At 37.6% G+C, this 13,575-nt stretch overlaps 1 protein-coding gene across 13 annotated transcripts in view; it reads left to right on the top strand.

Annotated features, from left to right (window-relative positions):
- The window catches only part of R3hdm1 (R3H domain containing 1), a 157,923-nt gene that overhangs the window by 69,068 nt on the left and 75,280 nt on the right, over nt 1-13,575 (top strand). For 12 of the 13 annotated variants that reach the window (XM_048345568.1, XM_048345557.1, XM_048345561.1 and 9 more), the window contains 4 exons: nt 3,592-3,706; nt 5,129-5,207; nt 11,475-11,534; nt 12,002-12,142. In XM_048345568.1, the coding sequence (XP_048201525.1) occupies nt 3,592-3,706; nt 5,129-5,207; nt 11,475-11,534; nt 12,002-12,142 (395 nt within the window). Of the gene's footprint in view, nt 1-3,591; nt 3,707-5,128; nt 5,208-11,474; nt 11,535-12,001; nt 12,143-13,575 lie in introns of those variants that run through there. The other variant, XM_048345567.1, reaches the window with a different exon arrangement.

The following is a 13,575-nucleotide window of genomic DNA, read 5'->3' as shown; positions in this document are numbered from 1 at the left end:
TAAAAAAAAAACAAAAACCCTGTAATACTAGCTAGACAGGAATCAAAGATTGGAAATGTGCTTCAAGATTAGCCTACACAAAAAGTTCACAATATTCCATCTCAGCTAGTGACTGGGGTACAATGGGACACCTCTTTCACCCCCAGTAACATATTGAAGCAGGATCTTAGCACTGGCTAGCCCAGACACAAAACCCTATGGAAAATAAGGAAAGACAAAGAGAAAGCTGCTGGAGATGTGTCTTAAATGAAAACATAACTGCTTAGCAAACTCAACAAAATCCTGAATGCAATCCATGGTACCACCAAAATACCTGGTGATGTTCATCTATAATCCCAGCTACTAGAGAGGTAGGAGAATTGCAGTATAAGGCTGGGCCTATGCAAAAGCACAAGATAATACTTTAAAAAACTCAACTAAAGGGCTGGGAATGTGTCTTAGTAGTAGCATGCCTGCCTAGCATGCATGAAGCCCTGGGTTTGATTCCTCAGTACCACATAGACCGAAAAGGTTGTAAGTGGTGCTGTGGCTCAGGAGCGCTAGCCTTGAGCTGAAGAGCTCAAGGACAACACCCAGGCCCAGAGTTCAAGCCCCATGACCACCCCACCCCCCCCCAAAAAAAAAAATCACCTAAAACAGAAAGTGGCTAGGGGATGGGGTTCACGTGGTTGGGAATTTCTCTAACAAGTACATAGCCCTCAGTTCAAACCCCAGTACTAAATAAGAGAAGAATATACCTATTCCTGGAGAGCAGTGTGGTAGATGGGTTTTTTTTTTATCATTTCTTTTTTTTTCCAATTTTTATTATCAAACTGATGTACAGAGATTTTTAAATCATTTGTTCATTCTTTGACCAAACAGTTATACCATCTTAGCCTGATAACGTAATCAAGAGAGTTGAGGAAATAAGTGTTGGTTTATTTAGAAAATGTGTGTGCTTTTTTAGAAAAAAAAATGCATTGTGATTTTTTTCTTTTCAGTATATTTTACCTTATGTGAAACTGTTGGAGAAGAAATCTACATAAATCAAGCTAGTGAAAATCCATAGGAGGAAAAGTTTAACATAAGAGATATGTGTTAATATATCTACTATTGATCACAGATCATTTGTTTGCATTTCAAAGAGTAGTTGCATCATTCAATGAATAAGATAATTATGGCAGAATTTAATTATTCCACTTAACACATTGGTTCTCTCAGATGTAGTTTTGTGAGGAGTTTTCCCTTTAGTAATACCCATCTAGAAAAAAGGGGCTTCTTTTAGTAGAATTTTCTTTTCATGCCTTGAATTAACTGTTTCACTGGAATGGGATTTAAATATAAATGAAGTATATTACCATCTAATACTTGATTGTAGAGGAACTTTTCAACTAATTTGCTTAATTCTGAATGTGATTTTGGGGGAATTAGTATGGAACAGAGTTCAATATTATAAAAGATTTATGTATAAATAGTTTAGCATTTTAAAAGTCTTGTTTATTACCTACTTGAGAATAGGCCAACTGTAGAAAAGCCCCAAGCTTTCTCTATAGTTCATCTTGATAAAGTAATTTAAAGTCTATAGTTAAAATATGGATTTGAGGTGAATACTTAGAAATGAGATATTCTAGTCACTGGAGATTCCTTTAAATGAGAGTCTGAAAGGAGGTACTAAGAGATTTTTTTTTTCTCCCAACTGTTGTCTATTAGTTATCTTTCTGAGTAACAAGAAACAGAGCTTCAAGTCAGAGAAAGTTTGAATATACTACTTTTAAAAAGTGGTTCTAGGGGGGCTGGGGATATGGCCTATTGGCAAGAGAGCTTGCCTCGTATACATGAGGCCCTGGGTTCGATTTCCCAGCACCACATATACAGAAAACAGCCAGAAGTGGCGCTGTGGCTCAAGTGGCAGAGTGCTAGCCTTGAGCAAAAGGAAGCCAGGGACAGTGCTCAGGCTCTTGAGTCCAAGGCCCAGGACTGGCCAAAAAAAACAAAACAAAACAAAACAAAAAGTGGTTCTAGGACTTATTTCCAATCATCTTTTAAAATTATGGAAAATAATGAAGAAAAATCCTGAAAAAGTGAATGAATGAGAAATAAGAATTACTGGTAATTGAATATTGCCTGTGTCTGATAGATAAAGCAGAGATATCTTAAAACAAGTGTCCATCCTCCTGGTAAAAATTGTCAGAACCTAGCATTTGCTATGTATAATTTTAAGTACAAATTAGAACTGAGATAAATTGAGAAGAAAAAAATTCAGAAGAGGTGAAATAATGGGTAGGAATTTTACTGGACTAAAAGTTTATTTAACAAAAAAATCTGCTAAAGATTGTTTTGGAACTAATTATGTAGGGGTCAAGAGGAAGTAGTATAGTAGAAAATTTGCTAGATACAAGTTTGACAGTCCTGAAATATATATCCCTTGTGATAATTATGCCTCTACCACTACCATATAGAATTGCTACATTTTTAATCACTAAATTTATATATACATGTATATACACACTCACATATATATACGTGTGTGTATATATGTAATTCTTAATATAAGCTACACTTTTGAACTGAAATTTCTTTCAGCTTTCTTTGTAATTTTGTCTGACTAAACAGACATTAACATGATTTTTACCTTTTCAGGTTATGTTAATTTCCAGTAATCCCTTTGGTTTCTAAATTTCCATTGATGACAGTAATTGCCTGTAATGACATTATTTTTTTGTTTATTTGTTTTGTTTTTGTTGCCAGTCCTGGGGCATGGACTCAGGGCCTGAGCACTGTCCCTGGCCTCTTTTTGCTCTATATATGTGGTGCTGAGGAATCGAACCCAGGGCTTCATGTATACGAGGCAAGCACTTTACCCCTAGGCCATATTCCCAGCCCCGTGACATTATTTTTTAAATAAAATATGAAATCATTTCTGTTTTATTCTTGTAAAATCTATTACAATTAAACATTACCTATCTAAGGAATACAGTCTTATTTAAAACCTTTCTGAAATGAATTTGTGAGAAATACATAAAATTCACCACAGATAGTTTATATATATATAAATTATTTTACTTATGTAGGTATTTTTATATAATGATAATTACATATAAATTCCAAATGGCAAATCAAACCATATCCCTATGGTTTCAGTAATTTTTATACTTACATTTTGTAATTGCAGCAGAGCGAAGGCAATGTGTGCTTACATTAGATATTCAAAAACTAAACTTGATTAAACATTGACTTGATATTCTTATATTCCTATTGATTGACAGGAACTATGGTGCTTTTGCTTAGCATCTCCATGAGAAACCAAAAGACCTTAGTTCTCACACCCTTCAAGGGTCTTATAAGTAAATGCACTTAAACTAATTAGAAGTGTTTGTTTTCTTCAAAATAATTTTGAGAAGATGTTTCAACTTATAGATGAAAACATCATATTAACCTTTTTACCCAGGACTTTGATACAAACAGTAAAATCTTTTTCTACTTTTGGGAATCTACTTTCGTAAAATAAAAATCTTCCCTTTTCCTCCATACATTTTGTGTCATTGAAGAAATCTATGTGTTAAGTGAATTACTTTACATTTACATTGAATAACTGATTTTACCTTCCAACAGGAAAAAATTCAGATCCAGTTAACACAATCATTTGAAAAAGAGGAGAAGCCCTCAAGAGATGAAGCAGATAAAGAAAAAGCCAGTGATAAGTTACCCAGAAAAATGTTATCAAGAGGTTTGCAATTTATTTTTTTAAAACAAAATTTTTGTTTTACTCTGAGTAATTCCATCCTAAATTTAGCCCTAAAATAATTATACACAGTTTATTTATATTGAAAACAACAGAGTAGACTGGAAGGATGATACAGTATTTACTCGTGGAATAACATGGAACTGTACATTACTGAGATGCTTCAAACAAAAATTGCAATACCAAACTAACTAAGGTTATTACTTACTGATCTGTCTTTCATGTTAAAAATACCAGAATGTGGGGCTGGGAATATGGCCTAGTGGCAAAAGTGCTTGCCTCATATACATGAAGCCCTAGGTTCCATTCCTCAGCACCACATATATAGAAAATGACCAGAAGTGGCGCTGTGGCCCAAGTGGCAGAGTGCGCTAGCCTTCAGCAAAAAGAAGCCAGGGACAGTGCTCAGGCAAAAACAACACACCAAAAAAACAAACAAACAAAAACAGAATGTGCCCAGGGCCAATGGCTCACACCTATAATCCTAGCTACTTAGGATGCTGAGATCTGAGCATTAGAGTTAGAAGCTAGCCCTGGCTGGAAAGTCTATGAGACTAATCTCCACTATACTACTAAAAAAGCTGAAAGTGGAGCTATGGCTCAATTAAAAGATCCAATTAGCCTTGAGCAAAAAAGCTCAGGGATAGCACCCAGGCCCTGAATTCAAGCCTCAGAACCCACATTCCTCTCTCCCCCCCCCCCCAAAAAAAAAATCCCAGAATGTTTATCTCTCATGAAAAAAAGTTAAGGATCTTTGCCATCATTTTCCTCACAAAACAATAAAAATGCTTTATTAAGTTTAGAAACTTAATAAAGATGTGTTAGCCATTATTATAAACAGCATAAGAGCATTATATTTAAAGGAAAAGATAAACAAGAGTATTCAAACACTATTTTGGATGAAAACCTTTGGTAATAAACCTGATACAATCTTACTTAAATAAGTACATTGTTTCTTAACTAAAATTCCTATCATCTGCCTCCAAATTACTGCCTCTACTTACATTCTTATAAGTCTACTAAGCTGTTTTAATTTTCTACAAATAGAGTTATTTAAGTCATTAGAGTGATTTTTTTTCACTTAAGGAGGCAGTTTTTAAACATGAAGGTTTGGTGTGTCTGTGAAAAGATCTTCAAATTATTCAGAATTAATTAATCTGACATATGAGACACTGACTTGAAGAATGTGCAAACGTGGAATTATTTAAACCTATTTCATGAACATTATATCAGAGAAGAAAAATTATGATCTTCTGAGTTCATAATAAATTCCCTTTTACTACTTTGTCTATTTTCTTTTTGATTGTGGGGAATGGCATTTTATATAAGACATACATCGTGTAAAAAAGGAAAAGAGATTGGTTTTCAAACAACTTTATACTGGGTTTTTGTGTTGTTGTTTTTTAGATTCCAGTCAAGAATACACTGATTCAACTGGCATAGATCTACATGAATTTTTAGTAAATACATTAAAAAACAATCCCAGGTAAAAATTAAATTTATAAGGCTTACAATGCTCTAGAGTTCCATAATTTTGCTATGTATGTTTTCATTTTTGAAATAGAGTACTAGAGTAAGATTGTAGTTATTTGAAGTACACCAGAAACATTTTAGTTTCTTAGGGGGCTAAGATGTTGTGGTCTACTATGTGCACATGTATAAATACTTTTGCATTATGCATGTCATTATGATAAAAAATTAATTCATATTCTCTATGAGTTTTCAAAGAGAAATGTTTAGTCTTTGTATTGAAATTCAGATATAACAATCATGAAGGAAAAATAAAATAGATACTTTGTCATAATACATTCCAACAAAAATAAGAGCTCAGTATATTTATGTATAATGAGATTTTTTTTCCTTTTTCGAATACTGAGGTTTGAACATGGTGCCTTATACTTGCCTGACAGTTGTTCTACCATTGAACTTCTAGCTCTTTTTATACTTTAGTTCTTTTTTATATACCCTCTGATGTTTCTGCACAATAGCAGCTACTGACTAATCCTCCTAACTATACTTTCCACATAATTGGAATTATAGGTGAGTGCCACAGTGATCCCATTAAATGGGCTATCACTTAACATTTTGCCTGAGCTGTCCTCAAACTGCATTGCTAAGACCACAGCCTTGTAAGAAGTGTTGTGCCCTCTGAAAGACAAAATTATACCTTCTGGTTATAGCAAGTGGCATGTGGAATTTATTGTAGGAAGTGATGAGGAAGATATTGGCGAAGTATGAAGCACAAACCATTTGTGATTGTCTTTAACCCATGATAACACCAACACCATAGGATGATAGGAGATGTGCAAGGACTTTTAATTATCCCAGTAATGGCAAAGTGATATTGGGAAGTAGCAAATGCTGAAAAGAAGTATACGATATCAAATGAACAATGAAAACCTAGCTTTCTCAAATAAGATAATGTATCTTACTCGTGTGCCATTAAAAAATACTGGGTTTGTCATGCTGAATAATTTCAGGATTTTAAACATTTCAAAGGAAGATTACTTAGAATCCCAGTAAACTAAAACCAGCAAAAGGGGAGAGGGCCAGTATTGCCTAACTACTTTATATGCATGTATGAAAGTAGGACAGCTATTGAAATTATTTCTAAAAGAAGGAAGAGGAGGGGCTGGGAATATGGCCTAGTGGCAAGGGTGCTTGGCTCTTGTACATGAAGCCCTGGGTTCGATACCCCAGCACCACATATATAGAAAACGGCCAGAAGGGGCGCTGTGGCTCAAGTGGCAGAGTGCTAGCTTAGAGCAAAAAGAAGCCAGGGACAATGCTCAAGCCCTGAGTCCAAGGACCAGGACTGGCAAAAAAAAAGAAAGAATGGAAGAGATAAAATAGATGAATTTGATTAAGGTACATTGTATGTGTGGAAATATTACGATAAAATACCCCCTTGTACAACTAATACATGCTAATAATCTTGGTAAAGAAAAGAAAGATTATTTGGGAATTTAAAAAGGATTCTTGACATAGAGCCCTTGAAGGCTAGATAGGAGACCATAAAGAATACTAGAGGAAAAAGATATTTGAAAGATACTTAGGAAATAAAATGGCCCGTCTTGATGATTATTTATGTACTAAAGGGTGATAAGAGTAGCTCTTAGGGGCTGGGAATATGGCCTAGTGGCAAGAGTGCTTGACTCGTATACATGAAGCCCTGGGTTCGATTCCCCAGCACCACATATATAGAAAATGGCCAGAAGTGGCGCTGTGGCTCAAGTGGCAGAGTGCTAGCCTTGAGCAAAGAGTAGCCAGGGACAGTGCTCAGGCCCTGAGTTCAAGGCCCAGGACTGGCAAAAAAAAAAAAAAAGTCAAGAGTAGCTCTTAGGTTTCTGGCTGGTTTAACAATCTAATAACTATGAAAATAAGGGACAAGCGTGAGTGAATGATAATATACTGTAACTTTGGTTTGAAGTACCCAATAGAGAAGAAGAAGAAGATGGACATTTAAGTGGCTCTGGTTTTCAAGTGAATGATTTGGGCTTGATTTATAAATTCAAGAGTCATCAAAAAGAGATAAAGTTTGTTTTCTGTGGGATTGCCCAATGAGAATAAATGACATGGACAAAATTCTCGAAATCATACAAATTGAAAGAGTAGATGAAAAGAACAGGATCTGAGCCCTGAAGATAGCAGAATTAGTGTTCTATTATACAGTTCAGTACTTTATAAGTCTATAGGCTTTTTAATTTATCTGCCCAAATTTTAAGTGTACAACTTAATATTTGTATATTTACAGAAAAACCCATCATTAAGACAGCTGTTAGAACTTTTTTTTTTCTGGTACTCATCCTGGGGCTTAAACGCAGAGCCTGGATGCTGTCCCTGAGCTTATTTTGCTCAAGGCTGGCGCTCTACCACTAGAGCCACAGCTTTGCTTCCAGCTTTTTTGGTAATTTAGTGGAGATAAGAGTCTCACAGACTTTCCTGTCCAGGATGGCTTCCAGCTGTAATCCTCATATCTCAGTCTCCTGAGTAGCTAGAGTTATAGACTCATGCCACCATCCCAGCTGGGCAGCTATTAGCATATGATTAGAAAGGGTATGCATCTTTAAAAGGCTAAGATTGGGGGTGGGGGGGGGACACCCTTCAGGTTGCCTATATGTGAAACCCTGTTTTGGAAGGAGGGGAGGTATGGAGGAGAGTATGCCTGTACTCTAAGCTACTCAGAAGACTAAAATTTGAGGATAATAGTTTGGAGCCAGCCAGATCAGGCACAAAAACAAAACAAAACAAAATGCAAGTGGAACTGTGGCTCTTTTGGTAGTGTTAGCCTTGAGCAAGAAATGCTCATGGACGGCACTCCGGCCCTGAATTCAAGCCCCAGGAAAATTGTTTGTACGTGCATTTAGTGAGATACTAAAATTGGACTAGGGGCTTGGAATATGGCCTAGTGGCAAGAGTGCTTGCCCCATATACATGAAGCCCTGGGTTCGATTCCCCAGCACCACATATATAGAAAATGGCCAGAAGTGGCGCTGTGGCTCAAGTGGCAGAGTGCTAGCCTTGAGCAAAAAGAAAGCCAGGGACAGTGCTCAGGCCCTGAGTCCAAGCCCAGGACTGGCTAAATAAATAAATAGGGCTAAAGGAGATTCACATCTGAGGTAAAAATTGAGATTAGGCCAGGCATTTTTTGCTTCCTAGTTAATCCTAGGTATTGGGAAGGATGAGATCTGAGGATTGTAATTCGAAGCCAGCTCAGGTAGGAAAGTCTCTGAGACTCATCTCTAATTAAACAACAAAAAGCCAGAAGTGAAGCTGTGGCTTAAATGGTAGAACAATAGCTTTGAACAAAAAAGCTAAGGGACAATCCTAGGTCCTGAGTTAAAAGCTCCAGGACAGGCAGGCATGCGCGCACACATGCACATGCACACAAATTAAGGAAAAAAAATAGTAAAAAGTATAATCTCGTTTTCAGCTTTGGGTTTGAAATCACCATCATGGTCTTCTTTTAATTCTTTTAATCTAGGATAAAAATGTTTAATTAAATCTACTGAATAAGTGGATGGGTTGAAAAGTGATTTTCCATTTTATGAAACCTCTTTTACCATGTACTCGGATGATCAAACTCAAAATTGAATCATAGACTTTCAGATGATCTAAGCAGGTACTACTAACTCCTCTATGTAATACAAGAAGATTAGACTAGGCACTGTTTGAGAGAATCATTACCTTTTTGTCACAAGTATATATGCCCTAGTGGGAAGGTTGGAGCATACACATGTACCAGTCTTGGGGCATGAACCCAGGTCCAGGGTGCTGTCCCTGACCTTTTTTAAAGTTTTTTCCTTATTTATTTGCCAGTCATAGGGCTTGAACTTGGCCTGAGCACTGTCCCTAGCTGTTTGTTTGTTGTTGTTTTTTTGGCCAGTCCTGGAACTTGAACTCAGGGCCTGAGCACTGTCCCTGGCCTCTTTGCTCAAGGCTCACTCTCTGCCACTTGAGCTACAGCGCCGCGTCTGGCCTTTCTATATATGTGGTGCTGAGGAATGAAACCCAGGGCTTCATGTATACCAGACAAGCACTCTTGTCACTAGGCCATATTCCCAGCTCTGTCCCTAGCTTCTTTATGCATAAGGCTAGCACTCTACCACTTGAGCCACAGGGTTATTTCTGACTTTTTTTGTTTATGTGGTACTAAGGAATCGAACCCAGGACTTCATGCATGCTAGGCAAGCACTCTACCTCTAAGCCACATTCCCAGCGCTGCCCCCCCCCTTTAACTATAATCTCCATTTTATTTTTCCCCCCAGAAGACAACTTTTCTTCAATCCTTAAGTATTTGGGTCCTTACATGGGTTTTGGTAGAGGTCCCTGGCCATTTTTGCTCAAGGTGCTCTTCCACTCGAGCCACAGCTCCACTTATGGCATTTTGGTGGTTATTGGAATTGAGAGTATCACAGACTTTCCTCTCTTGGATTTTTTTGAACCACAGTCCTCAGATCTCAGCCTTGTGAATAACTAGGATTGCAATCATGAGCCACCCATGTCTGACTTGGCTTCATTTTTTTTATTTATAAATTTTGGAGAAGGAAAGTAAGTTATTTTACTTCAAGGGTCTGTGCGCATGAAATTTTCAAGAGCATAGAACTCCAGAGACATGTTCTTTGTGTGTGCAAGGAGGTTTTTTAAGAGCATTGTCATTAATTTGCTATACTCCTGAGTGTACTAAAAAAGACCTTAAGATTTATATTTTGGATGTTTTTGGTTTCGTTGCAATTTTATCGAAATGTTTCTCAAAACCTCACAAGTGTACAATAGCAGCTAGGTGCTGGTAGCTCATACTTGTAATCTTAGTTACTCAGGAGGCTGAGATCTGAAGATACTTGTTCAAAGCTACCACAGGCAGGAATCTGTGAGAGTCTTATCTCCAGTTAACCACCAAAAATCCGGAAGTAGAGCTGTGGCTAAAGCAATAGAGTGCTAGCTAGCCTTGAGTAAAAAACAGCAAGCAAAGGAAAAAAAAAACAAAACTCAGAGACAGTTGCAGCACAGAGGCCCTGAGTTCAAACCCCAGGACCTACACTTGTGTGCGCATGCACACACACAGAGAGAGAGAGAGAGAACACAACACACAGCAAAGAATAGCAATTGAGAATGAGTTTGAGTTTTTTGGGGTTTTTTTGTCCAGTCCTGGGCCTTGGGCTCAGGGCCTGAGCACCATCCCTGGCTTCTTCCCGCTCAAGGCTAGCACTCTGCCACCTGAGCCACAGCGCCCCTTCTGGCTGTTTTCCATATATGTGGTGCTGGGGAATGGAACCGAGAGCTTCATGTGTAGGAGGCAAGCACTCTTGCCACTAGGCCATATTCCCAGCCCAAGTTTGAGTTCTTTTCTGAAATAGTAATATATACTTCTCACTTCTCTGCTATAGTTCCATTAGTGTACTAGCATTGGAATCCTATAGTAGTGTTTCTGTTATTACTAGCATTACAAGTTCTTTAGAGGACTATTTCTATGGAGTTCAGCATAACAAAGTTATACCCTTAACTAAAAATGTTTTCCTGTTACCTTTTAGCTTTATTTAATGCAGAAATAAAAGATAGCAGCTGTGGGGCTGGGGATATGGCCTAGTGGCAAGAGTGCTTGCCTTCCATACATGAAGCCCTGGGTTCAATTCCCCAGCACCACATATACAGAAAACGGCCAGAAGCGGCGCTGTGGCTCAAGTGGCAGAGTGCTAGCCTTGAGCAAAAAAACGAAGCCAGGGACAGTGCTCAGGCCCTGAGTCCAAGCCCCAGGACTGGCAAAAAAAAAAAAAAAAAAAGATAGCAGCTGGGAATATGGCTTAGTGGTAGAATGCTTGTTGGGTTTAACTCCTCAGTACCATATAAATAGAAAAAGCTGAAAGTGGCACTGTGGCCCCTTGAGCTAAAGAATTTTGCTCAGGTACAGTGCCCAGGCCCTGAGTTCAAGCCCCAGGAATGGCAAAAAAAAAGAAAGAAAAGGAAGGAAGGGAAGAGAGAAAGCTAGTATACTCTTATTAAAGTTGTTTGATGGCTATGTTACATTATTCTCTGTACATTATGTGAGAAATTTTCCATGGGATAAACATTAAATCTATAAACCCTTTCCTTTTAAAACTTTTTTTAAAGCCTGTAAATATTCTAGTATTAAGCTTGTTTTACTTTTCAGTGTGCAGTTTTTAGGTTAAAAAGTAGCTATATGCATTTAACCTTATTGACATTTGGATTACTTTAGTTTTAAATTTTACATATGAGTTTTCATATTTTGTTTCAGGGACAGAATGATGCTGCTGAAATTGGAACAAGAAATTTTAGATTTCATTGGAAATAATGAGTAAGTCCTGACATTTAAAATTAAAAGACCTGGCTCCAGTGGCTCACACCTATAATCTTAGCTACTCAGAAAGCTGAGATCTAAGGATTGCAGTTTAAAGCCAGCCAGGGCTGCAAAGCCCATGAGTTGTTTTTTTGTTGTTGTTGTTGGGTTTTTTTTGTCAGTTAAGGGGATTGAATTGAGGGCCTGGGTGCTGTCCCTGAGCCTATTTGTGCTCAAGGCTAATGCTCTATCACTTAAGCCACAGTGCCATTTCTTCCATGAAACTAATCTACAATTAACCAGAAGTGGCACTGTGGCCTAAAGGAGTGCTAGCCTTAAGCAAAAAAGCTCAGGGACAGTACCCAGACCCTGAGTTCAATGACTGACAAAAATAAATAAATGAATGAAAATATAAATAAAAAATAAATGAAATTGCCATCACAATTCTCTTTGACTCACTAAATTGGCTTTTCTTCCACTTCTAGGTCTCCACGTAAAAAATTTCCCCCAATGACATCTTACCATAGAATGCTATTACATAGAGTAGCCGCTTACTTTGGATTAGACCACAATGTTGATCAGAGTGGGAAGTCCGTTATAGTAAACAAAACAAGCAATACAAGAATGTAAGTGACAAATATATAGTTAAATGTTATATATATGTATATTAATGCTTGCTTTCTTACAGTACCTTTCATCTGACGTTTTCCATAAGTTTTACCGGTCTTAATTAAGCTTCATGATAACCTTTCTTAATAGGGCCAATACTCACTTGCTCACTGCAAGCAAGATTTACAAACCTACTCTCAAACAAGGAAGATGAATGAGCTAGGAGTGCTGGGACAAGAATTTTCAAAAAGAAGGATGGATGAGAATTGTCTGAGGGGAAAAAACTGGCCCATGTTGTGTAACATGTTTGTTGTCTCAGTCCATCTCAATGGATTGTTTTTTTGTTTTTTGTTTTGTTTTTTTTTTTGTTTGTTTGTTTTTTGGCCAGTCCTGGGCCTTGGACTCAGGGCCTGAGCACTGTCCCTGGCTTCTTCCCGCTCAAGGCTAGCACTCTGCCACTTGAGCCACAGCGCCGCTTCTGGCCGTTTTCTGTATATGTGGTGCTGGGGAATCGAACCTAGGGCCTCGTGTATCCGAGGCAGGCACTCTTGCCACTAGGCTATATCCCCAGCCCCATCAATGGATTGTTTTTTAAGATGTGTGTGTGTGTGTGTGTGTATGTGCGCACATGTGAGTACGCGCGTGCACCTGTTCTGGACCTGAACTCAAAAGCCTAGCCTGCTCTTCTTAAACTTTTGTGCTCAAGGCATTTTGAGCTACAGTGCCATTTCCAGCTTTTTAAGAGTCCCACACAGTTCCTTGCCCAAGCTAGCTTTGAACCTCTATCCTCATATCTCAGCTTCCTGAATAGCTAGGTTTTCAGGTGTCAGCTACCAATGTCCAGGTAAAGATTTTTTTTTTACTAGAATGTATTGGTTGTATAAGAGGTTTTTATGCCATTTTAATACATATATAACGATTCACTCTAACCATACCCCCTCTATTGTCCCCTTTCCCTATTTCTCCAGTTTCATTGTTCTATTTTCCCAGATATGCATATGAGAGTATGTCCATCATGTTCATATTTATTCACCGTCTCTATTGTGGATATTTTTAATTAATGTAGTTTAGATAGCAATAGCCAGCTATAGTCAGATTTGTTTCTTTAAAAAGATGAGTTTGTTGATATTCTCATATTTAGTTAACCTTATACAATTGTTCTGTCCATTTTTAGAAACCCCTATATTTATTCCATTCTCCCACAAATCTCAAGAAAACTAGACTCTTGGTTAAGATATATCATCTCTATTGCTATATCTCCTTCCTGTTTTGTGTATTGCTAGTTAAGTTGGGCTAAATTTTGTTTATTCTTCCATAGTGTTCTGTCTGTTAAAGTTGTTCAATTCCATCTCCAAAATAGTCAGCAAAATGCAAGACTGGAAATGTCACTCAAGTGGTAGGACATCAGTATTTCAAGTGTGGAACTTTGAGTTCAAGTGTGAGGCTATAT

Source organism: Perognathus longimembris, chromosome 4, assembly GCF_023159225.1.
Source record: "Perognathus longimembris pacificus isolate PPM17 chromosome 4, ASM2315922v1, whole genome shotgun sequence".
Classification (NCBI taxonomy): domain Eukaryota; kingdom Metazoa; phylum Chordata; class Mammalia; order Rodentia; family Heteromyidae; genus Perognathus; species Perognathus longimembris.
Note: the sequence above shows the minus strand (reverse complement) of the source record. Positions and strands in the feature narration are given on the sequence as shown.